The sequence below is a fragment of the Theropithecus gelada genome, chromosome 1 (assembly GCF_003255815.1).
Source record: "Theropithecus gelada isolate Dixy chromosome 1, Tgel_1.0, whole genome shotgun sequence".
NCBI lineage: Eukaryota > Metazoa > Chordata > Mammalia > Primates > Cercopithecidae > Theropithecus > Theropithecus gelada.
The window spans coordinates 49,071,453-49,099,004 of NC_037668.1; the positions used below are offsets into that span (position 1 = coordinate 49,071,453).

Here is a 27,552-nt window from a genome sequence, read left to right on the forward strand (position 1 = left end):
CCTTCCTTCCTTCCTTCCTTCCTTCCTTCCTTCCTTCCTTCCTTCCTCCCTCCCTCCCTCCCTCCCTCCCTCCCTCTCTCCCTCCCTCCCTCTCTTTCTCTCTCTTGCATCCCTGTGAAGAGACCACCAAACAGGCTTTGTGTGAGCAACAAGGCTGTTTATTTCACCTGGGTGCAGGCGGGCTGAGTCCGAAAAGAGAGTCAGCAAAGGGAGATAGGGGTGGGGCCGTTTTATAGAATTTGGGTAGGTAAAGGAAAATTACAGTCATGGGGGTTGTTCTCTGGCGGGCAAGAGTGGGGGGTCACAGGGTGCTCAGTGGGGGAGCTTTTTGAGCCAGGAAGAGCCAGGAGAAGGAATTTCACAAGGTAATGTCATCAGTTAAGGCGAGGACCCGCCATTTTCACTTCATTTGTGGTGGAATGTCATCAGTTAAGGCAGGAACAGGCCATTTAAATTTCACTTCTTTTGTGATTCTTCAGTTACTTCAGGCCATCTGGATGTATATGTGCAGGTCACAGGGGATATGATGGCTTAGCTGGGGCTCAGAGGCCTGATGCTTTCTTTCTGCGACAGAGACAGAGTCTCACACTCTGTCACCCAGGACGGAGTGCAGTGACGTGATCTCAGCTCACTGCAGCCTTCGCCCCCCAGGTTCAAGTGATCCTCCTGCCTCAGCCTCCCGAGTAGCTGGGATTACAGACGTGCACCACAACACCTGGATAATTTTTGTATTTTTATTAGAGATGGGGTTTCATCATGTTGGCCAGGCTGATCTCGAACTCCTGACCTCAAGTGATCTGCCCGCCTTGGCCTCCCAAAGTGCTGGGATTACAGACGTGAGCCACTGTGCCCAGCCTTTTCCCTTTTATATTATACTATTCTTTGATTGGGGTTTCTGTTCTTTCTTTTATCTTTGATAATTTGAAATATAATGAATCCTATGGACTCTTCCGAGTCTTGGTCCGCTGTGTCTCCTGTCGGTTTTGTCTGCTCATTCTCCCTCATGGGATCGCACATTTTCTTGTCATTTGTAGTTCTCACTAGTGAACTCATCTTCAACAGGAGTTTTTTGTTTTTCTGTTGGAGACTCACGCGGAAGTGTTTCCACAGCGTGGCATGGTGTTTTCAGGACATGAGGGGTTCAACTAATTCTAGGCCAGTTTTTATGTTAATTTCTTGGTTTGCAATTCTTACACTATAAATTCAGATCCCCACTTAGACCTGGCTCAGATTTGGACTTGAATTCACATTTCTTATGAATGACTGTCTTTCTCTGTCCCTTCCATAGCTCCAAGGCAAAATGTGTACCTTTAAACGGCTTCGGCAGGCCTGGTGTGGTGGCTCACGCCTGTAATCCCGGGGCTTTGGGAGGCTGAGGTGGGAGGATCGCTTGAGTCCGGGAGTTTGAGGACAGCCTGGGCAACATAGTGAGACCTCCATCTCTAAAAACAAACAAACAAACAAACAGCCGGGCACAGTGCTGCATGCTTGTAGTCCTAGCTACTTGGGAGGCTGAGGTGGGAGGATCACTTGAGCCCAGGATTTCAAGATTATGGTGAGCTATAATCAAATTACTCCAGCCTGGGTGACAGAGTGAGACTCTGTCTCTTAAAAAGAAACCAGCTTCTGGCTGGGCATGGTGGCTCACGCCTGTAATCCCAGCACTTTGGGAGGCTGAGGTAGGTGGATCACTTGAAGTCAGGAGTTTGAGACCAGCCTATCCAACATGGCAAAACCCCATCTCTACTAAAAATACAAAAATTAGCCGGGTGTAGTGGCACACTCCTGTAATCCCAGCTGCTTGGGAGGCTGAGGCAGGAGAATCACTTGAACCCAGGAGGCAGAGGTTGCAGTGAGCCGAGATTGCACCACTGCACTTCAGCCTGGGCAACAGAGCAAGACTCCGTGTCAAAAAAGAAAAGAAACCAGCTTCAACCTGAATCTGTACCTGGCCTGCTGTCCCAGGCATTCCTCTCAGTATCAGCTCCTGTGGGCCCCTCTGGTTTTAGATTCCTTTATCAGTGCTGCCTCCTGAGGATTTTCCTTTCCCCTTTTCTTCCTTTTTCAAGCTATGTGCTATTTTTTTCCCCAGCATTTCTGTATCTGGAGCTGCAGGAGAGCCTTCCTCGGCTCAGTCCATTATGTGGCTAGAAGTCCCCACTTGCCTTCCCTGCACCCCAGTGTTTCCATCTCTCCAGTGGGGATGAGAGTTCCTCCCGCTTAGTGCCATCACAGGAATCACATGGGATAGTCACAGTGTCTGGCAAGGAGTGGATGCTCAGTGAGTGTTGGTCTCTTCTCTTAGGACGGCTATATTTCAGCAGATGAGGAGATGGGGTGCAATGGGGCACCGAGCCTGAGCCGATGGGCTCTCAGGCCATTGCCTCTGAGACCCCGTGATGCCAGCTGCATCCCTGGGGGACCAAGGTCACTCTGGCACGGGGTCCCTGCCTTCTCAGCACTTACAGCCCACCTGGGTGAAAGATGAACTAATGGATGAAAAGGGAAAAGGTGAAAAAGTGACAACATGAAAACTCTTCACGGCTGGGTGCGGTGGCTCACGCCTGTAATCCCAGCACTTTGGGAGGCCAAGGTGGGCGGATCACGAGGTCAGGAGATCGAGACCATCCTGGCTAACACTGTGAAACCCTGTCTCTATTAAAAAAAAAAAATACAAAAAATTAGCGGGGCATGGTGGCGGGCGCCTGTAGTCCCAGCTACTTGGGAGGCTGAGGCAGGAGAATGGTGTGAACCCGGGAGGCGGAGCTTGCAGTGAGCTGAGATCATGCCACTGCACTCCAGCCTGGGCGACAGAGCGAGACTCTATCTCAAAAAAAAAAAAAAAAGAAAGAAAGAAAAATCTTTAAACGTTCAGCAATTCAACTTTTTGTATCTGCTGTCGCCAGGCTGGAATGCAATGGCACAATCATGGCTTACTATAGCCTCAAACTCCTGGCCTCAAGCAATCCTCCCACCATGGCCTCCAAAAGTGCTGGGATTACAGGCATGAGCCACTACTCCAGCCTTCTTTTTTTTCTTCAGTTAGGTATAACTTACAGAAAAAGGCACTGATCTTAAATACATAGCATGAAAAATTTCTGACATATATTTATACCTGTGTCACCACCACGCAGATCAAGACAGAACATTTCTGGTCATGGGGCATCTGTGAGCTTCCCTGTGCCAACCCCCTCCCAAAGCCAGAGGAGATGCCCAGGCTTACACTGGTCACCAGAGACTCACTTTGCCCATTTTGAGCTTCATAGAAATGGAATCATACAGTATGTACCGATCAGTGCCCTTTCCCCGGCATTCTATCATGAGCATTTGCGCATATCATTTAGTAGTCTCCAGAAACAATGGCCTCTTGGAATCCAGTTGTCCAGAGCCATCGTTGCTTAAACCAGACTCCAAACCCTTCTCAGGGATAGGCCCTGGGTGGCTCTGGTGAAAAAGACAAGGACTCTGCCCTCATGGGACTCCAATCTAGAGAGAACAAGCCCTCGACCGAGCAGGGGACCTGGTGGCAGAGCCTGGGCTGAACAAGAGCAACAGGTGTGGGGCAGGCTGATGTCAGCCCGGCCCCGGGACTCCAAGCTGTTAAGGCAGGGACAGGTTGTCGGCGGTCAGGGTGGGTGGAAGGTCTTCACCACCCAATGGCAGCCAACTGGCCAAAGAGGCTCTATGACCAACAGCACCGTGGGGTGTTTTGAGGAAGGCAGGAGGGAGGTTGGAACCATCCTGGGCCTGGGGGACCTCCGAGCAAAGCCCTTGGCCCCAGCCTTGCCCAGACTTTATCTCATGTCATCCTAGAACTACTCGTGGATAGCTACGGGTCTCCCATTTCCTGGGGCGGAAACTCTTGTCCAAAGGCACCCTGTCGGGCAGAAGGGCCAAGGTGCTCCCGATTCCCAGTGGGGACTGCTTGGGGATGTCTGAAATTGATGCCCTCAGCAGACACTTCCAGAAGAGAGAGGGTGGACCTGGGGCTGTCAGGGTGAAGGCAGTGGGCTGAGGGATTGGAGTGGTGGCGACGTAAGGGGAGGCCTCTTGGGGAGGGGTGTTGGGGTGTGCTTGGATCCAAGGCTAGAGGTGCATTGCAGCATCGTGCCCGCTTCTCGCCTGTGCTGTCATAGGCTGGGGCAGAGCCACGGCAACGCGTGAGTTTCCAGTTCTCCCACTGGGGCCCTGATCTCAGGCTCTCCATTTCCTAATGTGGAGGAGACACTGGTGCCCACCCACCAAGGCAGTTGGGAGGAATAAGAGAAGCCGTGTTGGGGGCCCCTGGCATCTCGCCCGGAGCCGGTGCGTGTGTGCGGAAGGAGGGCTGTTCTTCACCCACCCCACCCCAAGAGCCAGGCACATGTTGGAGCTGGGCCAAAAGATGAGAATTGTGTCCCCAGCCCACAGACATGCTACATGGCCTTGGACAAGACCCTCCCACTCCTCCTGATCTCGCTTCCCATTCTGTGCAGTGGGAGGCCTCAAAAGAGGAAGCCGCTAGGGAGCCTCCTCTCTAGGCTTCCGACCAGATCTGATAGGGCCCCGGGACAGAGAGGGGCCCCGCAGACTCTGGGAGGGACTCTAGCTCTCATAGCCAGGATCCTGGTCCAGCCCTGGAGATGGGATAATGGGGGTAGGAGGCAATTTTTGAGCCTCTCCTATGGGTCAGGTGTGTCACTTGCCTTATTCAGCCCAGTCCTTAGAGTGACCCTGAGGGGATGGTGCCAGCAATGTCATTTGACAGGGGAAGAGACTGAGGCTCAGGGAGGTGACATAGCTAGTACTTGGAGCAACTGGGGTTTTTTTTGTTTGTTTTTGAGACAGAGTCTCTCTCTCTTGCCCAGGCTGGAGTGCAGTGGCGTGATCTCGGCTCACTGCAACCTCCGCCTCCCGGGTTCAAGCAATTCTCCTGCCTCAGCCTCCTGAGTAGCTGGGACTACAGGTGCACACCGCCACATCTGGCTAATTTTTCGTATTTCGGTAGAGATGGGGTTTCACCATGTTGCCCAAGCTGGTCTTGAACTCCTGAGCTCAGGCGATCCGCCTGCCTTGGCCTTCCAAAGTGCTGGGATTACAGGCGTGAGTCACCACGCCCGGCAGCTGGGGTTTTAGTTGAGGTCTGTCTGGCACTAAAGCTGTGGATTCGTTGCTGGGCACACACACGTGAGAAAGAGGGAGAGAGAAAGAAGTGTTCTTAGTTCTCATTTTATCTCAAAACCATAAAGCCCCATCCAGAAGTCATTATCAGCCAAGAGGGATGGAGGCAGGTGATGAGAGATGCAGAATGTCATCCTTGATAACTAATCTAGAACTAACAAGAGTGAGATCACCTGGCTCCTTTGAATTTGACACATTAAGCAAAAGGCAAGCTTCGCTTTCCAGCACTGCTATTAACTCTGCCACCAAGTCAGGCTCCTGCTGAGCCTACTTTAATGAATAAGCTAAGCAGAGTTTATAATTGATGGCTGGCTACATCAGGGGACCCCTGCTGCTGGAAGGAGTTTATTGAATAGGTTAAACATTACTCTCTTAATTGTGCTAGCACAATTCATTTGCTGCCTTAGCAGCTCATCTCCCTACTGGGTAGAAGGAATGAGCATGGGCTTTGGAGCCAAGCCCAGCCCTGCCAGTGTCTGTCTGTGCTGCATGGCCTTGGGCAAGTCGCTCGTTGTCTCTGAGCCTTGGTTTCTTCATTCTGAGATGTGAGCGGAAGACCCCAGGGTCCACGGGCTTTTCTGGAGGATCTGGATGGCACATATTTATAAACCACAGGTGTGTTGTCTGGGGGCACAACTATTGCACCCTCCTCCAAGTTCAGGCATTCCAGCCTGAGCAATCAGAAGTGGGGGGATCTGTATGTCTGGAGATGGGAGGCTGTCCTCACCCTGCCAAGTAACTGTCTCTCTCTCTGTTTAGAGAAAGAGAAAGACCCCAAGTACTGGCGAGACCAAGCGCAAGAGACACTGAAATATGCCCTGGAGCTTCAGAAGCTCAACACCAACGTGGCTAAGAATGTCATCATGTTCCTGGGAGATGGTGAGGCCCGGGGGCCTGTGGGGGCAGGGGGTGGGGAGACAGGACACCTAGCTAGGAGCCCAGGGAGCCAGGCTGAGTTGAAGGGGGCTGCGTTGAAGGGGCTAGGGGCTCGGGAGGAAGGGTGTTTAAAAGGATGAGGGGCCAGGCTGTGGATTCAAGAGGCCTGCTCTGCCAGCTAGCCCCCTGAGGATCTGGGAGGTAAGGGAGAGAGGGGCTACTCCCTGACATTTACAGAGCCATGCCCGGTGCCAACTGCCCGAGCCTGCCTTGGTACCAAACTAGAGAACTTCTGGGTACCCAAGTAGGCTGATTGGAGAGGCAGGAGCACGAGAGACTGAGGCCCCCACTCCCCACCGCAGGGATGGGCGTCTCCACAGTGACGGCCACCCGCATCCTCAAGGGTCAGCTCCACCACAACCCTGGGGAGGAGACCAGGCTGGAGATGGACAAGTTCCCCTTCGTGGCCCTCTCCAAGGTGAGCCCCATCCCCAAGCCCAGTTCAGGTCTGTATAACCAGCATCCCCAAGCCCAGGTCCGGTCTGTATAACCAGTATCCAGGTCGAGCATCCCAACATGACAGCAGCCAGAGGTCCCCTGACCCCCCTCCATGCCCAAGCTCACTCCCCACCTGCAGCAGCCACCCTCCTGACTTCTGACACCATAGCATCACTGTGCCTGCGTGTGTGTGTGTGTGTGTGTGTGTGTTTAGAGAGAGGGTCTTGCTCTGTTGCCCGGGCTGCAGTGCAGTGGTGCAGTCATAGTTCACTGCAGTCTTCAACTCCTGGGCTCCAGCCATCCTCCCACGTCAGCCTCCTGAGTAGCTGGGACTACAGGTGTGCACCACCACATCTGGATAATGTTTTAATTTTTTTGTAGAGATGGGGATCTCTAATTCTTGGGCTCAAGCGATCCTCCAGCCTTGGCCTCCCAGTCTTGGGATTATAGGCGTGAGCCACCATACCTGGCCTGTATATGCTTTTTACTTTTTTTTTTTTTTTTTTGAGACAGTCTTACTCTGTCTTCCAGGCTGGAGTACAGTAGCATGACCTCAGCTCACTGCAACCTCCGCCTCCTGAGTTCAAGTGATTCTTCTGCCTCAGCCTCCCGAGTAGCTGGGATTACAGGCACGCACCACCATGCCCAGCTGATTTTTGTATTTTTAGTCGAGACGGGGTTTCAACCTGTTGGCAAGGCTGGTCTCGAACTCCTGACCCCAGGTGATCCGCCCACGTGGGCCTCCCAAAGTGCTAGGATTACAGGCATGAGCCACCGTGCCTGGCCTGTATACGCTTTTGCATGAAGTTCTAGGTCATTCATTCTTTTCTGAGGTGGTTCGTGAAGTTAATTAAGCTGTAGGCATACCTCAGCTACACTTTGGGTTTGGTTCCAGACCACTGTAATAAAGCAAATATTGTAATGAAGCAAGTCACACATTTTCTGGTTTCCCAGTGCATATAAAAGTTATGTTTGCACCCTACAGTAGTCTTTTAAGTGTAGGACAGCATTATGTCTAAAAAAACATATATACCTTAATTTAAAAATATGCTATTGCTAAAAAACACTAATGAAGTGAGCCATGTTGTTGGAAAAAATAATGTTGATGGACTTGCTTGACACGGAGTTGCCACAGATCTTCAATTTGTAGCAAACACAGTGTCTGTGGAGTACACTAAAATGAGGTATGCCTGTACTGACCTAGGTTGTTCAAGGCAGTGTGCACTGCCGGGTAGCTATTGTTATTGGTGGTGGTGATAGTGGCATTATGTAATAACCTCCACACCCTGGGTCAGGCCCCAGGCTCACTTCTGGGGGAGTAGCGGGGACTGTGGTGCCTTCTGTGCCTTCAAGGCGCTCTCAGGCTGGTGGGGAAGGGAGACAGGCAAATAGTTTCGGGGTCTCTGCTAAACATCTGGATGTAGGGCAACCCTGTGAGGGTGGCCATAGGGCAGGTGGCAGAGAAATCAGAGCTGGTCTTAGCCCCACCCTTCCCTTCCCCAGTCCCCCTCCCCTCACTTTCACTATCCTATCCCTAGGAGCCCCACTCCTTCAAGAAGGCCCCTCCCTCTCCCTTCTCCAGGACTCCCCTGCTCCCCAACCCCTCACTGGCTCCTGCAGCCCCAGGCCCAGAGAGAGGCCACTGCTGACCCCACCTGAGCCCCACTCCTCTGCCGGACACTTCTCCGTACTTTGGAGAGCTGGGGTCCCGCCCCAGTGCTGCCAGGGTGCAGGGAATGACGGCAGGAAGCAGGCAGATAGGTAGTCCTGTGGCTCTTGGGGGCTTCAGTGGGCCTGATCAAGGCTATGGGGTCCTCTCTGGTTCTTCACGCCCCAGTCCCCATGGTGTGAGTGGAGGCGGGGTGGGTGGCTGTAGGGGCGAAGTCCTGGCCATCTCCTGACCCTCCTCTCCCACCTGCAGACGTACAACACCAATGCCCAGGTCCCTGACAGCGCCGGCACCGCCACTGCCTACCTGTGTGGGGTGAAGGCCAACGAGGGCACCGTGGGGGTAAGCGCAGCCACCGAGCGTTCCCGGTGCAACACCACCCAGGGGAACGAGGTCACCTCCATCCTGCGCTGGGCCAAGGACGCTGGTGAGTGCAGGGAGCAGCGGGGAGCAGGGTGAGCTTCATGGCCTGTCCGGGCCTCAGTCTTTCCGACTCTGTCACGGGAAGGGGCTAGAGAAGGCTTCTCTGCGGGGCTCCCAGCTATGATGTCAGGGAGTCTGTAATATCCATGGGGTTCCTTCCATGACAGGGGAGGCTGGGGGTTCAGGCTTCACTCAGTGCTGGGTTCTCCTCCCAGTTCATTTCCCTGAGTTGATTCTTCATTTGACTATAAAACGGGTGGGAACATAAAACCCTCGTAGGTTTGGTGTGAGGAGGGAGAAGTCAGCCCAGGGCTAGCCTGTGGGGTGCAGTCCATAGCCACGCCCCTTCCCTCCTCAGAATTGGGAGGCCCAGCCCGTGCCCCCAGGAGCGTTAGTCAGGGGCCAAGGCCAAAACACAGGTGACAAGGCCAACACGCAGGTGACAGAGCCACAGTCCACTTGAGATCCCTCAGGGGTCCTGTGGGCGCCTTGATGAAGGGGAGGACTCCAGCCCGGGTGCTCACATCTCAAGGGTCTTCGGGGTGAGGGGAGAGGGTCCCAGAGGCAGTGTTCCAGCCGCTCAGCTACTTAGCAGCCACTGCCAGACACCTACTGCTGTGGGTGGGGAGACTGAGACCAGGCAATCCTCCGAACTGAAGGGGGGCCTGTCTTTAGCGGGGAGGGGGAGAGGGAGGGAGGAGGCAGCTGGGACACCCTGATCTGTGGATAAAGCCGAACCTGCCCCTCCTGCACCCCAGGGAAATCTGTGGGCATTGTAACCACCACGAGAGTGAACCATGCCACCCCCAGCGCCGCCTATGCCCACTCAGCTGACCGGGACTGGTACTCGGACAACGAGATGCCTCCTGAGGCCTTGAGCCAGGGCTGCAAGGACATCGCCTACCAGCTCGTGCATAACATCAGGGACATTGACGTGAGTGCTCGGGGGCAGCCGGGCAAGGACAGGGCAAGGCGGGGCCTCTGGTGGGCAGGAGGCCTCAGGCCCAGGCTGGCCCGGAGAAAGCAGCCTGGCCTGGCTCCCCACACACCTGGGAGGCTCCCAGCCCATTAGGGGATTTGCGGTTGGGCAGGCAGGCACTGTGGGATTTCTCTGCGGTGGGGCTGCGGGGTGAACCCTCATGTGACCGCCACCACACCCCAAGAACCAGGCACCCAGGGATGATTCCATAAATTGGAACCTGGTGCTGTGCCCACCTCTGGCCCCCACTACACAGGGAGGTGGTGGTGGCCAAGTGGCGTCTGCCTGCCCTGTGCATTCACATGGGCACAGATGGGCACATTTCTGTACACTCAACCACCAGCATGCCCAGCGAAGAGCTGGTGTGTACAGTGGTTGGTTAGTGCCAGCTCTTTTGTTTAAAATTCGAGTTCCAGACCTCGCCCTGCGTTTTGCTAGCTGTGTGACCTTGGGTCAGTTACTTAACCTCTCTGAGGCTTCCCTTTCACAACTCCTTTGTGAACTGTGCCTGCCTCATAAGCTTATGCCAAGAACTGATTAAGATAATCCCTGTGGAGCTCAGCACAAGACCTGAGGCCTAGCGAGTGCCCAGAAGGTGGTGGCACTTATGCAGGAGCCACACGGCCTTGCCCTGAAACACACTTCAACAAACTGAGCTGACTCATGAGGCAGAAGTCATCCATGTGACGCTTGCTCTCTGTTCTTTTCTTTTTTTTTTTTGAGACAGAGTCTCCCTCTGTCGCCCAGGCTGGAGTGCAGTGGCGCGATCTCGGCTCGCTGCAAGCTCCGCCTCCCGGGTTCACGCCATTCTCCTGCCTCAGCCTCTTGAGTAGCTGGGACTACAGGCGCGCACCACCACGCCCGGCTAATTTTTTGTATTTTCAGTAGAGATGGGGTTTCACCGTGTTAGGTAGGATGGTGTCGATCTCTTGACCTTGTGATCCGCCCACCTCGGCCTCCCGAAGTGCTGGGATTACAGGCGTGAGCCACCGCGCCCGGCCTACTCTCTGTTCTTCAGTGAGAACGCCCGGCTCGTTCCTTTTCAGGCTTTTATTGCCTACTGTGGGGGACTGCTGAGGCAATCTGGGGACTTCTGCCCCTTGAGCCTGGAATGAGGATTCAGTGAGGGGCAGAGAAAGCCCCCCCACCCAGCTATGCCTCACCTCCTTTCTCTCCACCACCAGACAAACTCACCTGCCTTCAGCCCTCCATACACTGCCCCCACAAATTTCTGGGGGCCACTTGGCCCCTCTACAGTAGAGACCCATGTCTGCCCTTTTCCCAGCATGGTGGATGAAGTACCCCCTTTCAGGACACACAGTGCTGTTGGCCCCTTTCAGTGAGCAGACATCTGAGGCCAAGCCACTCATCCTGGCTTGCCTTCACCCGACACATGGCCTGGGGTGAGTCCCTTCCCCTCCCTGTGCCTCGGTTTCCCCACCTGTGGAGCAGGAACAGAGAGCCACACTTGCCTGCTCCCAGGGCCGTGGGAGGCCGTGATGAGGTCATGGATGTGAGAACATTTGTTATACAGGCACAGGGTATAATTACATGGGGACTGCTCCTCAGAGGGGTTTGTCAGGGACAGCCTGAGCAGGGGACAGGAACTTGAAGGAAATTGGAGGGGAGGGAAGATGTTCCAGGTGAGGGGGCAGGAGATGAGGAGGGGGGTCACAGGGGCCACGTCAGGGGGCACAAGCCAGGGAGTGAATGAGGAGGGAGGACCTGTGTGAGGACCCCCTTTCTTTCCTCCTCTTCCTTTCTCTCCCAGCCCCACCTGCGTCTCCATCACCAACACCCCCCCAAAAGCCTCCCAGTCCCCAGACTGTACATGAAACAAAAATCCTGGTGTCCACCCTGAAAATAAATACTGTTGCTTAAAAAGAAAGAAAGAAAGAAAGAAAGACACAAACCCAAACCCCAAAGCCAAACAGCAAGTCTGTTATTTGGAAGTTTAATGAGCCCGTGTGAAGTCGCTGCCGGGCTGGAAACGATGAGGCTCCCTGCAGGAAGATTGGGGGCTTCGTTTCCACTCTGAAGACGCCAAGAGGTCAGGTTCTGTGGCAACAGTTGGGGGGGTGGGGCAAGGGACCCGTGACCTGGGGTCCCCTTCTCCTTCCCCTCCCAGCCCGCCCTGCTCCCTGAGCTCCTGGCTGCAGCGGAGAGCAAGGACTCTGCCTCTCTGAACCACCTGTCTCCCCACTGGCAGTAGAAATGCCTTCCAGTGGCAGCCACCCACTGGGTGCTGGGGACTTCCCCGGGTGACTGCCTTTCCTCCTATGATGGTTCTGTGGATAGACGTTAGTTGTATTTTATTTATCATTATTTTTCTTTTGAGATGGAGTCTCACTCTGTTTCTAAGTCTGGAGTACAGTGGTGCGATCTTGGCTCACTGCAACCTCCACCTGCCGGGTTCAAGCGATTCTCCTGCCTCAGCCTCCTGAGTAGTTGGGATTATAGGCGCACATCACCACGCCCGGCCAGTTTTTATTTTTTTGTATTTTTAGTAGAGACGGGATTTCGCCATGTTGACCAGGCTGGTCTCAAACTCTGGACCTCAGGTGATCCACCCGTTTTGGCCTGCCAAAGTGCTGGGATTACAGGCGTGAGCCATCGCGCCCGGCCTATTTTATTTTATTTTTGAGACAGGGTCTCACTCTGTTGCCCAGACTGGAGTGCAGTGGCGTGATCGCGGCTCACTTCAGTCTCAGCCTTCTGGGCTCAAGTGCTCCTCCTGGCTCAGTCCCTTGAATAGCTGGGAGCACCAGTCTGTACCACCATGCCCGGCTAATTTTTGAAACAAATTTTATTTGTATAGACAGGGTCTTGCCATGTTGTCCAGACTGGTCTCAAACTCCTGCTTTCAAGTGATCCTCCTGCCTCAGCCTCCCAAAGTGCTGAGATTACAGGCATGAGCCACCACGCCCAGCCAGTCGCATTTTATGGATAGGAAAACTAGGCTCAGAGAGTTTAGGTGGCAGGCCCTTGATCAGTAGGTGATAGAGTCAGGGTTCAAACCTAAATCTGACTTCAAAGCTCATGGCCATAACCATGGCCTGGATCCAGGCTGGTCCTGGGGCACCTTTCCCACCTCTCCTGCCATTCTGTACTCCTGGCCCTCTATGCATTCTGCAAAACCTAGGTTCTAAGGTGGGAGACAGAGTGGAGGATAGAGCAGGGGACCTATGAGGTGCAGGCCTGGAACGGTGGATCTGGGCCCAGTGTCAGCCAGGCTCTGCACTCCCAAGGTGTCAGCCAGGGGCAGTGGCCCGGGCTGGCGCCCGCGGTGACAAGAGAACACTAGTGTGGTGGTCACCGCAGGCGGCTGCTGTTATGCTCTTGGCCCTATTTTAAAAATAGTCAGGACTTCAAACATGGACTCCCAAGGAAAACAAACAGTCCCGCGTTCGTCTGCCCGCACACACCAGCCGGTGGGTAAAATTAGCCTGGTGGTGACTACACAGCCATGAGGCCCGGCCCCGCTGTTTGCCCAGGCTGCGGTGGGCTGGCTCCCAGCTGTGGGCTGCCCCAAAGACCTCCCTGGCTGGAGCCTCTCCCTGCACGCATTCAGCCTCTCACCGTGGGAGAGGAGGCTCCGGGAGTCCCTGCCCTCTGCTACATGAATACAGCAGGGCCCTAGTGCCATAGCTGGAAAAGCCCTGGGTTTGAATCCTGAATCTGCCACTTCCTGGCTGTGTGGCCTTCAGGGGAAGAAACCCATTTCTGTGCCCATTTTTTTAGTTGGAAAACAGGTGACCAGGGTTTGTTGCAGCCTCGGTATGAAGTTGAGTCAGAATGTATCTTAAGTGTTTAGTGCCTGACACACATTTAAGATACATTCTGACTCAACTTCACACCAAATCTGATGGTCTGATTCTTATTCAAGTGGGAGTTATGTGGATTGCAGGAAGCCAAGTAAGGTAAGTTATCAGCTCCTCCAATATCCCTAGAAGCGCCAAACCACAGTCCCGAGAGACTCATGGTTTCATCTCCCCACAGTGGACAAGTAAGGCCCAGAGAGGACTGAGGCCTGGCTCACCAGGCTGGGAAAGTGTCTACACTGTCCCCAGGGACTCCAGGAGTCCAGGTTCCAAGCCGAGGTCACTGGGGCTTCTGGGCATCTTGGAACCCTGCAGAAGTGATGGCTCCTGTCTCTTTTAGGTGATCATGGGGGGTGGCCGGAAATACATGTACCCCAAGAATAAAACTGATGTGGAGTATGAGATTGACGAGAAAGCCAGGGGCACGAGGCTGGACGGCCTGGACCTCGTTAACATCTGGAAGAGCTTCAAACCGAGACACAAGGTAGCCTGTGTTGGGGCCATGTGGCTGCCGAGGTGGCCTTTGATGGTGAGAGGCTGTGTGACCCCCACTCTGAAGCTCTGTTGTCCTCTATAGAAAGGGCATCAGAATTCTTCCCTCCAGGGGCTCAAATGGACTAAGAGATATACAAGCGGTAGATAGTCGGTGACTGATCATTTCCTTCCCTTGGAGGGGACACGAGAGAGAGGTGGACGGTGAGGAGGAGGCTGGGCCAGGGAATAACCTGCGTCGACATTCAGTCACCCTGAGCACCTGTTGTATGTAGGCCCCTGGTGGGGCATGCGTGAGACAGAGGCTGAGCCAGATGGCCAAGGAAACGTGGAACGCTGTGTGCCTGCATGGGGGATGCCTGGCTCTGTAGGCACCCTGGGGGGACAGACCACAAGGAGGGGCCAAGAAGCCCTGGGCAAGTAGGAGGGCGGAGGGAAGAGGCAGCACTGTATGGATCAGGGGAGGACATGGTTGGCCCCAGTGTGCAAGCCACAGAGGGAGCAGGGAAGCCCTCCACAGTGAGTCCCCCTTGGCTGGGGGACGGAATGGATCGGGGAAGGGAGGCTGGAGGCACCTCCAGAAGGACCCCAAGCGCCGGCTCCTTGGAGCGGCCTCTGGCCCTTTAAATCTGAGCTGCTGGCCTGCGGGCCTGGGGCAGCTGGGGTCTGGAAATGACTGTGGTCAGGGCTGAAGACAGTGGGGAGTAGCCTGGCAGCCACTTTGATGTCACTCTGGGGTTGGGTTTCTGCGAGTTCCAGGACTGGCCCCTGGGGAGGCTTCGTGGAATGAGGCTGAGCCAAGAACAAGGTGGGGGTAGGGACTAGGGAAGGGCCCTGTGGGGTCAGTGGGGGTGTGGGACTGAGTGACTTTGAACCCTTTCCATCCCTTCTGAGTCAGCTCAGGCTGGGCCAGAGCCCCCTCCCAGCTCAAGCCAGAGAGACACCAGCCTCAGTTTCTCTACGTGGCACATGGGGCCAGAGTTTCAACCTCCTTGCCCAGCTTACCCTGGAGCTTGGTCTAAGCCTCTAAGATGGGGAGAGAGCGTCTACACCATGGCCCCAAGCCTGGCCACATTGGGTATCAGTCAGGTCCCATGTAGGCCCCACATCCCTAGAAAATCATGCCTTAAGAGTGGGTTTCAGAGTCAGTTTCACCTTTACCATTCGGTGGCTACATGGTCTGTGTGCCTCACTGCCCTTATCTGTAAAGAGGGAGTAACGGGAACAACCTTGGAGACAGAGAGCACAGGAGAGTCACCTCCAGGAAGCAGGGGCTGGGGGTGGCAAAGCCCCACTTTCTGAGCCTCTCCGCCCTGCTCCCCACAACAGCCCCTGAGGCTTGAAAAGCCACTGATCCCATGGTCATTGCCAAGAGAAGGCAGGGGGTCTCCTAAGGGCACACAGCAGATCCTTGGCAGTGCTGGGACCCTTGGTCCAGGCCAACATGGTGCCCTCTCCAGGCCTGGCCTGGCTGGCTTCTTTCCATGGACTTTATTCCTGGGGAAACAGCCCCACCTTTATCTCCCGTCCTAGATGGGGCCCCCAAAGCAGAACTAGGGCTTTGCTTCCTCCCTGGCACTCCACAGCCTCCGGAAAACACAGCCCAGGCCTGTCAGCCCTCAAGGCCTCTAGAGACCTGTGCCTGGCTCTTCTTTGCCCCGTGATCCCTCCCTCCTGGGATAGCCTTCCTGACCCCAGGCTGTTAAATTCCCACTTGTCCTCCAGGGCCCCATTAGAACATCACCTTCACCAGGAAGCCCTCCCTGGTCCTGTGTCTGGGCTCACGGCCTCCCTGGGCTCTATCAGAATTCTCATCCCCTTGCATTATACATTATAATGTGCTATTGATTCATCATTTCTTGAGGTCAGGGATGGTGGGTCCTCAGGGAGGGATTTTTACGTGAAGGAAGGAAATAAGTAAAGGCCTCAGACTCCGATAGCTGCTGGGGTCAGTCCTTCCGACTCTCCCTAGCTCCCGGCATGTGCTGACACAGCCCTTCCTCCTAGCACTCCCACTTCATCTGGAACCGCACGGAACTCCTGACCCTTGACCCCCACAATGTGGACTACCTATTGGGTAAGTGGAGGGAGTGGAGTGGAGGATGCATGGCTTGGAGCCTGGTGGCCAAGGCTGTGTGTGGCCAGTACCTGGGGACAAGGCCCCAGCCTGACACTCACTTAGGGGCCTCTACCCTTGGGCTCCAGGACCTGGGAGAAGCAAGGAAGGAGGTTCTGATTCCTGGAATTAGGCCTGAAATCTGCTGGCTGTGCAGGGGGATTAGCCCCATTGCGCACAAAAAGAAACTGAAGCTCAAAGAGGGGAGTGGCACACAGCATGTGGCACAGCCGACAGGGGTACGGCCCAGGCAAGTTGGATCCCTGGCTGGGAACTGGGACTTAACGGCTCCTGGGCTACGGAGCCTGGGACCTGGAGTCAGCTCTACTGTGTGCATGGACAGGGCAGAAGCCAGCCAAGTTATCTCTGCCCATCCTGATGATTGCCCTCTTCCCCAGGCAGTGGGGAGCAGGTGGTGAGGGCACGGGGCAGCTTCAGGTCTGGTGGGATGAGGCCCTGAGCACCACCACGCAGCTATCTGGGTCTTCTTTTCCAGCTGCCTGTAGTGCCAAGCAAGTGGTTGCAAAATCTCCTGCAGACATTTCCCAAGGAACACAGCTCCACGTCCTGGGTGTCATTAGAGGTTATGAGCTCAGAGCTGTGCACCTGGTGGGTCCTCCATACACATACACACAGCCTCTTGCTTGCCTGGCTCACACGGCACATACCCAGTACCACACGGGCTGTGCATGCACCCGTGCATCATGCTGGTTTTGCTCATGGATCTTAGAGCCAGAGTGCCGGGTTCAAATCCAGCTCTACCACCTCTAAGCTGTGTGACCTTGGGCAAGTGATTTCTCCTCTCTCTGCCTCAGTTTCCTCTTCTATAAAGTAGGGATAGTGACTCTCCCATAAAATGGAGATAGTGACGGGGCTGGAGACAACCCCTGGGTTGTCATGAGCATGACATGAACTTGTGTTGTATAAGTTATCTGTTTCTGTGTAACAAATTATCTCAAAACTTAGGCCAGGTGCAGGCCGGGCACGGTGGCTCACGCCTGTAATCCCAGCACTTTGGGAGGCCGAGGCGGACAGATCACGAGGTCAGGAGATCGAGACCATCCTAGCTAACACAGTGAAACCCCGTCTCTCCTAAAATTATAAAAAATTAGCCTGGCGTGGTGGCAGGTGCCTGTAGTCCCAGCTACTCAGGAGGCTAAGGCAAGAGAATGGTGTGAACCTGGGATGCAGAGCTTGCAGTGAGCCGAGATCGCACCACTGTGCTCCAGCCTGGGCGACAGAGCGAGACTCCGTCTCAAAACAAAAAACAAACAAAAACTTAGGCCAGGTGCAATGGCTCACACCTGTAATCCTAGCACTTTGGGAGGCCAAGGCAGGTTGATCACTTGAGCCCAGGAGTTTGAGACCAGCCTGGGCAACATAGCGAGACCTCAACTCTACAAAAATTTTTTTTAAAACTGGCCAGGTGTGGTGGTGCACACCTTTAGTCCCAGCTACTCAGGAGGCTGAGGAAGGGGGATCCACCTGAGCCCAGGAGGTTGAGGCTGCAGTGAGTTGTGATTATGCCACTGCACTACTGCACCCCAGCCTGGGTGACAGAGCAAGACCCTATCTAAAAGAAAGAAAGAAAGAGAGAGAGAGAGAGAAAGAGGAAAGAAAGAAAGAGGAAGGAAGGAAGGAAAAAGAAAAAGAGAGAAAGGAAAGAAAGAGAGAAAGAGAGAGAGAAGGAAAGAAAGAGAGAGAAAAGAAGAAACCAGGTGTGGTGGTTCAGGAAGCTGAGGTGGGAGGCTTGCTTGAGCCCAAGAGTTCGAGCCTGCAGTGAGCTATGATCATGCTACTGCACTTCAGTTTGGGCAACAGAGTGAGATCCTGTCACAAAACAAAACTTAACAGTTTAAAACAAGAGTAGACATTTATTGCCTCACTCAATTTCTTTGGGTCAGGAATCTGGGGACAGCTTAGCTGGGTCTCCCATGAGGTTGTAGTCATCTGAAGGCTTGACTGGGGCTGGCCCTTCTCGGACGGTTCACTCCCATGGCTGGCGAGTTGGTCTTGGCTGTTAGCAGGAGGCCTCAGTTCCTTGGCACATTGCTCTCTGTAGAGCAGCTTGAGTGTCCTCGTCACGTGGTGGCTGGCTTCCCACAGAGATCCAAGAGTGTATACACAGAAGCTACAGCATTTTATGCCCCAACCTTGGAGATCACACAAATGTCATTTCATTTCACTGAAATGTCGTTTCAGTTGCATACAAAGGCTAGTGTGGGAGGAGACCACACAAGCGCGTGAATTCCAGGGGGCAGGGGTTATTGGGCACCATCTTGGAGGCTAGCTTTTGCCTGCTCCAAAGCGCTCACAGCATGTGGCACAAAGTAAACGCTGTATGCACTGGAGCTATTGTTTGGCTGTGTACCCGTTCACAGAGGACAGGATGTTCTGGAAGGACACCAGAATCAGAAGCACCAGCATAGGACACATGGAATTTTGTGCCATGGGCAAGAAACAGATCATTCTCCTTATGTCACAAGTGAGAAAACGGGGCCCAGTGAGCAGGGGGGGGGACAATGATTCCAAACCTTCTGCTGTTTTGCTGCACAGGCCACCATGCCCTTCAAACCCAACATGTAAATGCACACACACCCTAGCAGCCCCATCGAGTCCAGGCTGTGGCCCACTGCCTTGGGGCCACAGTCCTGTGTGCTGAGCCCTGCAGGCTGGAGGCAGACTGACTGATGGATTTGAACCCCAGATCTGCCACTTTGCAGCTGACAATAGCAAGTTATGGAACACCTCTGGGCCTTAGTGCTCCTCCTCTATAAAAGCGCATGGCGATCCTGCCACGCCATAGTGGTGGGAGTGAAGATGAAAGGAATTGGGGCTGGGCACGGAGGCTCACTCCTATAATCCCAACACTTTGGGAGGCCGAGGAGGGTGGATGACCTGAGGTCAGGTTTGAGACCAGCCTGGCCAACATGGTAAAACCCTGTCTCTACTTAAAATACAAAAAAAAATTAGCCGGTGTGGTGATGCATGTCTGTAATCCCAGCTACTCGGGAGGCTGAGGCAGGGGAATCACTGGAACCCAGGAGGCAGAAGTTGCAGTGAGCCTGAGCCGAGATCGCACCACTGCACTCCAGCCTGGACAACAGAGTGAGACTCTGTCTCCAAAAAAAAAAAAAAGAAAAAAAAAAAAGGAAGTGGGGGCCCAATTCTGGGCCCACAAAAATCACCCAGATAAGGATCCTCCCAGCCACCATACTCTACCCCCAAGTTGGTTGTGGGGAGCCTGCGTCCCCTGAGACACCCCAAGTTCCTTGGGGTCCTCCTAGCAGGGTCACAGCCTCTCAGCATCCGCATCCTCCTGGTGTCCTCCTCAGGTCTCTTTGAGCCGGGGGACATGGAGTACGAGCTGAACAGGAACAACGTGACGGACCCGTCACTCTCCGAGATGGTGGTGGTGGCCATCCAGATCCTGCGGAAGAACCCCAAAGGCTTCTTCTTGCTGGTGGAAGGTAGGAGCCCTGGGTCTGCTGAGAGGGGGCTGCTGGAAACATGGCCCTGGTGTCAGGGGATGGAGAAGTCCAGCTCTTAAAGGGAACTGACTGGGTTTGGGGGTGAAGGGAGAGGTCCCTTTAGGAAAATGGGTTGCGGAAGGAGACGGGTGGCTCGCTGCTCTCCTTTGGGCATAGAGATGCAAGTCAGGTTCACCAGTCCAGGAAGGCTTCCTGGGAGAGGAGGCAGATTTCTCCCCTTTGGTAGTCTTTCTTGGAGACCTGGCCCTGGAGGGGCAAGCAGCCCCTCAACCTCACTGCCCGGAAAGGCAAATCCGCAGGCTCCAGCTTTCCCACGCTGTGCGCTGACATTCCCAGGCTCCTCAAGCGCCGTCCAGGGGCCTTACGGACAGACCTGAATTCTTGGCCTGGCGCTGCCATCTGCTGGCGGTGTGACCTCTACCTGTGCGCTTCTGTTAAGTGAAGCCAAAAATAGCATCTGTCTCCTGGAGAGTGATTCACCTCCACTGTGTTCAGAGACATAAAGTACTTGGAACGGGACCCAGTAAAGAATAAACCCTGTGTTTCTATTATTAGTCTTATGGCTACACAATAGTTAAGGCGGGAACAATAGGAAGTGTGAGGAAGTGATAAAGATTCCAGAAACCAAAAAAAAAAGAAAAAAAAAAAAAAAAAAAGATTCCAGAAACCTTCCAGTGCTAACAGCCCTTGCCCACCGCGGTTCCTCATGTTGCCCTGCTGACATCGGTATGTATACACACACGCACATGCACACACGAGTATGTTTGCACATATGCTCCCCACGCATACACACACGCTCAGCCCCTCCGCCTTCCAGAGGCGAGTGTCTGCCAGCCCAGCTTGGCTGCTTTCTTGCCAAACCCCGGGGTTCCCACTCAAGCACAGCGGTCTCGGCCTGGCCCCGAACAGGCCTCTGACGCCGAGGAGCCAGCCAGAAACCAGCGGTGGCGAGCACGGGCTCCCCCGGGAGCAGTTCCCTTTGTGAGCAAGGCCAGAATGGGCCGGCCAGGCCAGCTGCTCCCAGAGCCACAACAAAGGGAGGACCCACCCTGCCAGCCGGCCAGCCCGCCATGAGGCTCAGGCTGGTGGGAACAGAGGGCTGCCTGGCGCCCAGGACCCTCCAAGCTGGGAGCGTCCACCAGGCAGCGCCCTCCTGTTAGAGGGAGGTGTTCCTTTAAGGTCACAGAGCCCTCGGCTGCTGGGCCAAGCCTCCAGCCAGGCCCCTGCACTCACCCGGGGGTGGGAGGTGGGGGCGGAGGCAGCGGGGGTTCAGGTTTCGGCAGGGCTTTGTGGAACCTGCCACAGGCACTGCCCAGGCACTGGGGACTTTCGCCACCTCTGGGAGCTCCATGCTTTCTTTTTAGAGGGGATGATTTGAGGTAGAGAGGAAAAACGGGGTTAGGATGAGTCACACCTGAATTCACATCCCGGCAAATCCCACCGTGGGCCTCCCCACGCTAGGCCTCAGTTGCTCCATCTGTAAATAGGACTGATCATATTCCTCTCTCCCAGCACTGCTGTTCAGGGGGAAAGAAACATGGGTGTGTCATGCCTGGCTTGTTGTAGGGATTCCAGCATGCCCCCTTCACTACCTCCCAAAGGCTTCAGTGCCTCCTTCAAGCAGCTAGAGACAGTGCTGGGAGGGGCGGTGGGAGGAGCATAGCTTCCTGGCCTGGTGGATCTGATTACATATCTGGGCTTTGGAGCCCCCATGCATGTGCCTTTGGCCCCAGGGCTGTCCCTCTCTGGGCTCCCTCAGGTTGAATGACTGCGTGAAATGCCTAGGCGGTGGTGCTAGCACAGAGTGGTGTCCAGTGAAGGTTCCTGTCCTTTCCTAGCTAACAAAGGTTAATCCAGCAGCAGTGTCGTGGGGCCGGGGAGCAGATCTTCCTCCCCTCCTCTCTTACCCGAGGCCTTTGCCTTGGTGTCCCAAGGAGGCAGGATCGACCACGGGCACCATGAAGGCAAAGCCAAGCAGGCCCTGCACGAGGCGGTAGAGATGGACCGGGCCATCGGGCAGGCCGGCAGCATGACCTCCTTGGAAGACACTCTGACCGTGGTCACCGCGGACCATTCCCATGTCTTCACCTTTGGTGGATACACCCCCCGTGGCAACTCTATCTTTGGTATGTGGGCCTTCTTTGGGGTGGACACTCCTGGGGTCTTCTGTCTACCCACTTGGGAGCAGGAGTGGGTGGGAGAGCCAGCAAGCCCAGAGCACGGTAGGGACTCGATGACAACTGGGTGGGGAGGGAGAGTGACTGGGATGGTGAGAAAATACAGGGTGAGGCGGGGGAGTGAGTTGAGTGGTGGTCGGGTGGACAGGCAGGTGGGTGGATGGATGGCCACATTGAATATGGCTGGGCGAGAACGCGGATAGATGAATGGGGGAGAGGATGGCTGGCTGGCTGGAGGATGGATGGATGATGGATGGACAGATGAATGGGAGGGACATGAGTACAATGGGAACTGGGGAATGGTTAGTTGGAAGTAATAAGGTAGCTTCATGGAGGCATTGTAGGGCCCTTCAGAGAAGATCCCAGGGGTTACCAAGCCACCAAGAAGCCCAATCTGGGGGCTGGGGACTGTACTTCTGGTACCCCAACATGACCCCTGAACACCCCCTCCCTGTGCAGGTCTGGCCCCCATGCTGAGTGACACAGACAAGAAGCCCTTCACTGCCATCCTGTATGGCAATGGGCCTGGCTACAAGGTGGTGGGCGGTGAACGAGAGAATGTCTCCATGGTGGACTATGGTGAGACCCTCCAGGACCCAGGGCTGGGAGGGGACAGGGCACCCCTCGGGGAGGGGCTTGGGAATAGGGTGTCAGCTTGTGGTCAAGATCAGGGGTCTCAGAATGACTGGGACTTGAGTGAGAACAACCTCAGTTTGAATTGCCTTCTACAGTCTAGCGGCTCTGAGACTTTGGGCATGTGACTTCACCTTTCTCTGCGGCCGTTTCCTCTCTAAAAGGGTTCTTCTACCTTCGAAGGTTGTCTGAAGGACCAAATGGGTCTGATGAGCTTAGCATAGTGCCTGGCAGAAGTAGGTGCTCAATATTTTATACTCATTTTTCTTGGCTCTTTAATATTCCAGTATACAAGACTTTGCAGTTAGTTCATCCCATCCCATATCCTTCATTTGTTCTTGATACTCCCAGTGGTTCCAGGGGGTCTAAAGATGCAGCAATGGTAAGAGTCTCCCTCTCAATTCTCCCTGCTGATCCAAGCAGCCCCAATGAGGTTAACTTTCTCTGTTGGGGGTTGAGGATGCAGACTCCTATGTCAGAACAGGCTCAGATTCAAATCCTGTGGCCTTAGGCAAAATGACTTTCCCACATTGAGCCTCCTTTTCCTCTTCTATGAAATGGGAGCATTCAAGCCAGCCTGGAAGGGGGATGGAAAAGCTGCGTGCGCAGCGCCAGGCCCCTCACAGGCTCTCAGCAGGCGTTTCTCCTGGCCCACAGCTCACAACAACTACCAGGCGCAGTCTGCTGTGCCCCTGCGCCACGAGACCCACGGCGGGGAGGATGTGGCCGTCTTCTCCAAGGGCCCCATGGCACACCTGCTGCACGGCGTCCATGAGCAGAACTACATCCCCCACGTGATGGCGTATGCAGCCTGCATCGGGGCCAACGTCGACCACTGTGCCCCTGCCAGCTCGGCAGGCAGCCTTGCTGCAGGCCCCCTGCTGCTCCCCCTGGCCCTCTTCCCCCTGAGCATCCTGTTCTGAGGGCCCAGGGCCCGGGCACCCACGAGCCCGTGACACGCCAACTTCCCACTCCCCAGTGCTGTCCACCGCCCGGCAGCCCACCCCGCAAGGGGCAGGGAGGTGGGGGCCTCCTCAGCCTCTGCAACTGCGAGAAAGGGGACCCAGGAAACCAAAGTCTGCCGCCCACCTCGCTCCCCTCTGGAATCTTCCCCGAGGGCCAAACCCACTTCTGGCCTCCAGCCTTTGCTCCCTCCCCGCTGCCCTTTGGCCAACAGGGTAGATTTCTCTTGGGCAAGCAGAGAGCACAGACTGCAGAAATTCTCAAAGCCTCTTATTTTTCTAGCAAACATATTTCTCCAGACCCAGAGGCCCTGAAGCCTCCATGGAACATTCCGGATCTGACCCTTCCACTCTCATCTCCTTCCCTCTAGAACCCCCCAGGCCCTACCATGCTCATGTCCCTGTCCTCAGGCCCAGCCCTTCTTCAGGGGAGATGAGGTCTTTCTCCTCAGGACAAGGCCTCGCTCACTCACTCCAAGGCCACCGGGGTCCCAGGAAGCTGGTGCCTGGGTGGCCATCCTACCCGACGTGGCCCAGGCCAGGAAGAGCCACCTGGCAGGGCTCACACTCCTGGGCTCTGAACACGCATGCCAGCTCCTCTCTGAAGCGATTCTCCCGTTTGGAACGGCAAAAAAAATTTTTTTTCTCTTTTTGGTGGTGGTTAAAAGGGAACACAAAACATTTAAATAAAACTTTCCAAATATTTCTGAGGACAGAGCTGAGTCTTTGTGGTCGGTGAGAAAAAGACTGAAAGAAGCTTATTTCTCTGGGAAGAAATGGCCTCAGGGCCCAGGGTACAGGTGGGTTGGACAGGGTGGAAAGGCCTTCTGCTGTCCTGGGGGTTTCACACTCCCTACCTATGCCACTTTGGACACATTGCTTTGTGTCTCAGTTTTCTTGTCTGTGAAATGGGAGACAACCCACTTCTGGGTTGCTGTGAGGATTAAAGAGGAGGCTGGCCGGGTGCAGTGGCTCACACCTGTAATTCCAGCACTTTGGGAGGTGGAGGCAGGCGGAACATTTGAGGTCAGCAGTTCAAGACCATCCTGGCCAACGTGGTGAAACCCTGTCTCTACAAAAAAATACAGAAATTAGCTGGGCATGGTGGCATGCGCGCCTGTAGTCCCAGCTACTCCAGAGGCTGAGGCAGGAGAATCGCTTGAACCCGAGAGGCAGAGGTTGTAGTGAGCCAAGAGAGCGCCACTGCACTCGAGCCTGAGTGATGGAGTGAGACTCTGTCTCAAAAAAAAAGAGATTAAAGAGGAGTGTCTGGGCCGGGCGCGGTGGCTCAAACCTGTAATCCCAGCACTTTGGGAGGCCGAGACGGGCGGATCACGAGGTCAGGAGATCGAGACCATCCCAACATGGGCTAACATGGTGAAACCCCGTCTCCACTAAAAAATACAAAAAACTAGCCGGGCGAGGTGGCGGGCGCCTGTAGTCCCAGCTACTCGGGAGGCTGAGGCAGGAGAATGGCATAAACCCGGGAGGCAGAGCTTGCAGTGAGCTGAGATCCGGCCACTGCACTCCAGCCTGGGCGACAGAGCGAGACTCCGTCTCAAAAAAAAAAAAAAAAGAGGAGTGTCTGTGTGCCCAGAAACCCACAGCAAGGAGGACTTCAGGGGCCCAGTGGCAGCCCGGCTGCATGACACCCACAAACAGCACTACATACCTTGGCCCATTTCATTCATTCAATACTGACTACGTGCTACGCATGGTATTAGGTCTTAAGAATTGTTGGTCGGGCGCTGTGGCTCACACCTGTAATCCCAGCACTTTGGGAGGCTGAGGCAGGTGGATCATCTGAGGTCGGGAGTTCAAGACCAGACTGGGCAACATGGAGAAACCCCATCTCTACTAAAAATACAAAATTAGGAGGGCGTGGTGGCACACGCCTGCAATCCCAGCTACTTGGGAGGCTGAGGTGGGAGAATCGCTTGAACCCAGGAGGCGGAGGTTGTGTGAGCCAAGATCGCGCCATTGTACTCCAGCCTGGGCAACAAGAGTGAAACTCGGTCTCAGAAAAAAAAAAAAAAAAGAATTTAGTGGTGAACATGACAGACAGAAGGCTGAACAGACAGAGGGCTCCTTGCCCTCACAGAGCGTCAGCCTAGCTTAGCAACTGTGATCTTTCCATTTCTGATATTCATACCTCGGTACTAGACTCAGGACTGCAGCTGACCTTGTGGGGATACAGACTTGTCCAAGTTTGCTCCTCTTGCTTCATTGAAATGAAAATTCCTTTAATAAGGATGACAATCATGACTATTAACACTGATCATTTACAACATGCCGGGTCTGTGCTTGACGCTCTATGTGGATTCATTGCATTTTATCCTCATTAGGAAATAGGCCCCCATCATCCACATGTATAGGTGAGGACCCTGAGGGTTCGAGAAGTGAGGTGATTGCCCATACCCCAGTTAAATATAAACTCATGACATACACCAGTTAAATATAAACTCAGGAAGATGAGAAAGCGTATGTCAGAAGTGGACTTCTTCAGGATTGAAAGTGCAAACTAAGCAGATTTGTCTCTGAGCTTCCTAGCAGTCCTGACAAAAAAGGGAAGCACAGCCAAGCTGATGCTGGGATAAAAGATGAAACTATAGGCCAGGCACAATGGTGCATACCTGTAATCCCAGCACTTCAAAAGGCTGAGGTGGGAGGATTGCTTGAGGGCAGGAGTTCAAGACCAACTTGAGCAACATCGCAAGACCCTGTCTCTACAAAAAAATTTAAAAATTAGCCAGGTGACACATGCCTATAGTCTATGGGGGGCTGAGGCGGGAGGATCACTAGAGCCCAGGAGTTAGAGGTTGCAGTGAGCTATGATCATGCCACTGCACTGCAGGCTGGGTGAAGGAGCAAGACCTTATCTCCAGTTAAAAAGAAAATAGGCAAGGCCCGGTGGCTCAAGCCTGTAATCCCAGCACTGTGGGAGGCCAAGGCGGGCGGATCACGAGGTCAAAAGATTGAGACCATCCTGGCTAACACGGTGAAACCCTGTCTCTACTAAAAATACAAAAACTAGCTGGGCGAGGTGGCGGGCGCCTGTAGTCCCAGCTACTCGGGAGGCTGAGGCAGGAGAATGTTGTAAACCCGGGAGGCGGAGCTTGCAGTGAGCTGAGATCCGGCCACCGTACGGCACAGCGAGACTCCGTCTCAAAAAAAAAAAAAAAAAAAAAAAAAGAAAATAAACTGCCAGGAGTGGTGGCTCACACCTGTAATCAAAATACTTTGGGAGGCTGAGGCCGGAGGATCCCTTGAGCCCAAGAGTTTGAGACCAGCCTGAGCAACAAGGCAAAACCCATCTTCATAAAAAATGCAATAATTATGGGGGCATGGTGGCAGGCACCTGTATTCCCAGCTACTTAGGGGCTGAGGGGGAGGATCACTTGGGCCTGGGAGGCAGGGGTCGCAATGAGTCGAGATCGTGCCACTGCACTCCAGCCTGGGCAACAGAGTGAGACCCTGTCTCAAAAAATAATACATAGAAAAAGAAAATAAACTATATGCATACGTTCTGGCCAGGACCAAGGGGAGACGCCTCATCTGGAATTGTACGATGCAGCATTTTCCAGGTGTTATTTTCACACCACCTTCACAATTGTTGCCATGTCCATACTATTATTTCCCAAAGATTCCTTTGAATTCACATTTAAGCAGTCAATTTTTAAGTGTTCCCAGTACCACCTGAAGTAAATTTACATGTCTCGGGGGTGTGCAAACCATACTTTGTTTTGTTTTGTTTTGTTTTTATTTCCATAGGTTTTTGGGGAACAGGTGGTGTTTGGTTACATTAGTAAGTTCTTTAGTGGTGAGTTTGTGAGATTTTGGTGTATCCATCACCTGAGCAGTATATACTGAATCCAGTTTGTAACCTTTTATCCCTCACCCCCTTCCCACCCTTTCCCCCAGAGTCCCCAAAGTCCATCCTATCATTCCTATGCCTTTGCATCCTCACAGCTTAGCTCCCACTTATGAGTGAGAATGTATGACGTTTGGTTTTCCATTCCTGAGTTACTTCACTCACAAGAGTAGTCTCCAATCCCATTGCTGCAAATGTTATTAATTCATTCCTTCTGAATGAGTAGTATTCCATCATATTCATATATATATACACATACACATACACATACACATATACATATACATACACATATACACACATATACACATCCACCACAGTTTCTTTATCCACTTGTTGATTGATGGAGATTTGGACTGGTTCCATATTTTTGTAATTGCGAAT

General features: G+C 54.0%; 1 protein-coding gene across 4 annotated transcripts in view; it reads left to right on the plus strand.

Moving 5' to 3' along the window:
• ALPL (alkaline phosphatase, liver/bone/kidney) overlaps positions 1-24,012 on the plus strand; it is a 68,820-nt gene extending 44,808 nt beyond the window's left edge. For 2 of the 4 annotated variants that reach the window (XM_025354239.1, XM_025354253.1), the window contains 10 exons: positions 5,920-6,039; positions 6,399-6,514; positions 8,456-8,630; positions 9,385-9,560; positions 13,767-13,910; positions 15,926-15,995; positions 19,370-19,504; positions 21,460-21,651; positions 22,162-22,281; positions 22,993-24,012. In XM_025354239.1, coding sequence (XP_025210024.1) covers positions 5,920-6,039; positions 6,399-6,514; positions 8,456-8,630; positions 9,385-9,560; positions 13,767-13,910; positions 15,926-15,995; positions 19,370-19,504; positions 21,460-21,651; positions 22,162-22,281; positions 22,993-23,258 — 1,514 coding nt within the window. In that variant the 3' untranslated portion in view covers positions 23,259-24,012. The remainder of the gene's footprint in view (positions 1-5,919; positions 6,040-6,398; positions 6,515-8,455; positions 8,631-9,384; positions 9,561-13,766; positions 13,911-15,925; positions 15,996-19,369; positions 19,505-21,459; positions 21,652-22,161; positions 22,282-22,992) is intronic. The other 2 variants (XM_025354245.1, XM_025354262.1) reach the window with 2 other exon arrangements.
• Positions 24,013-27,552: the final 3,540 nt, after the last annotated feature.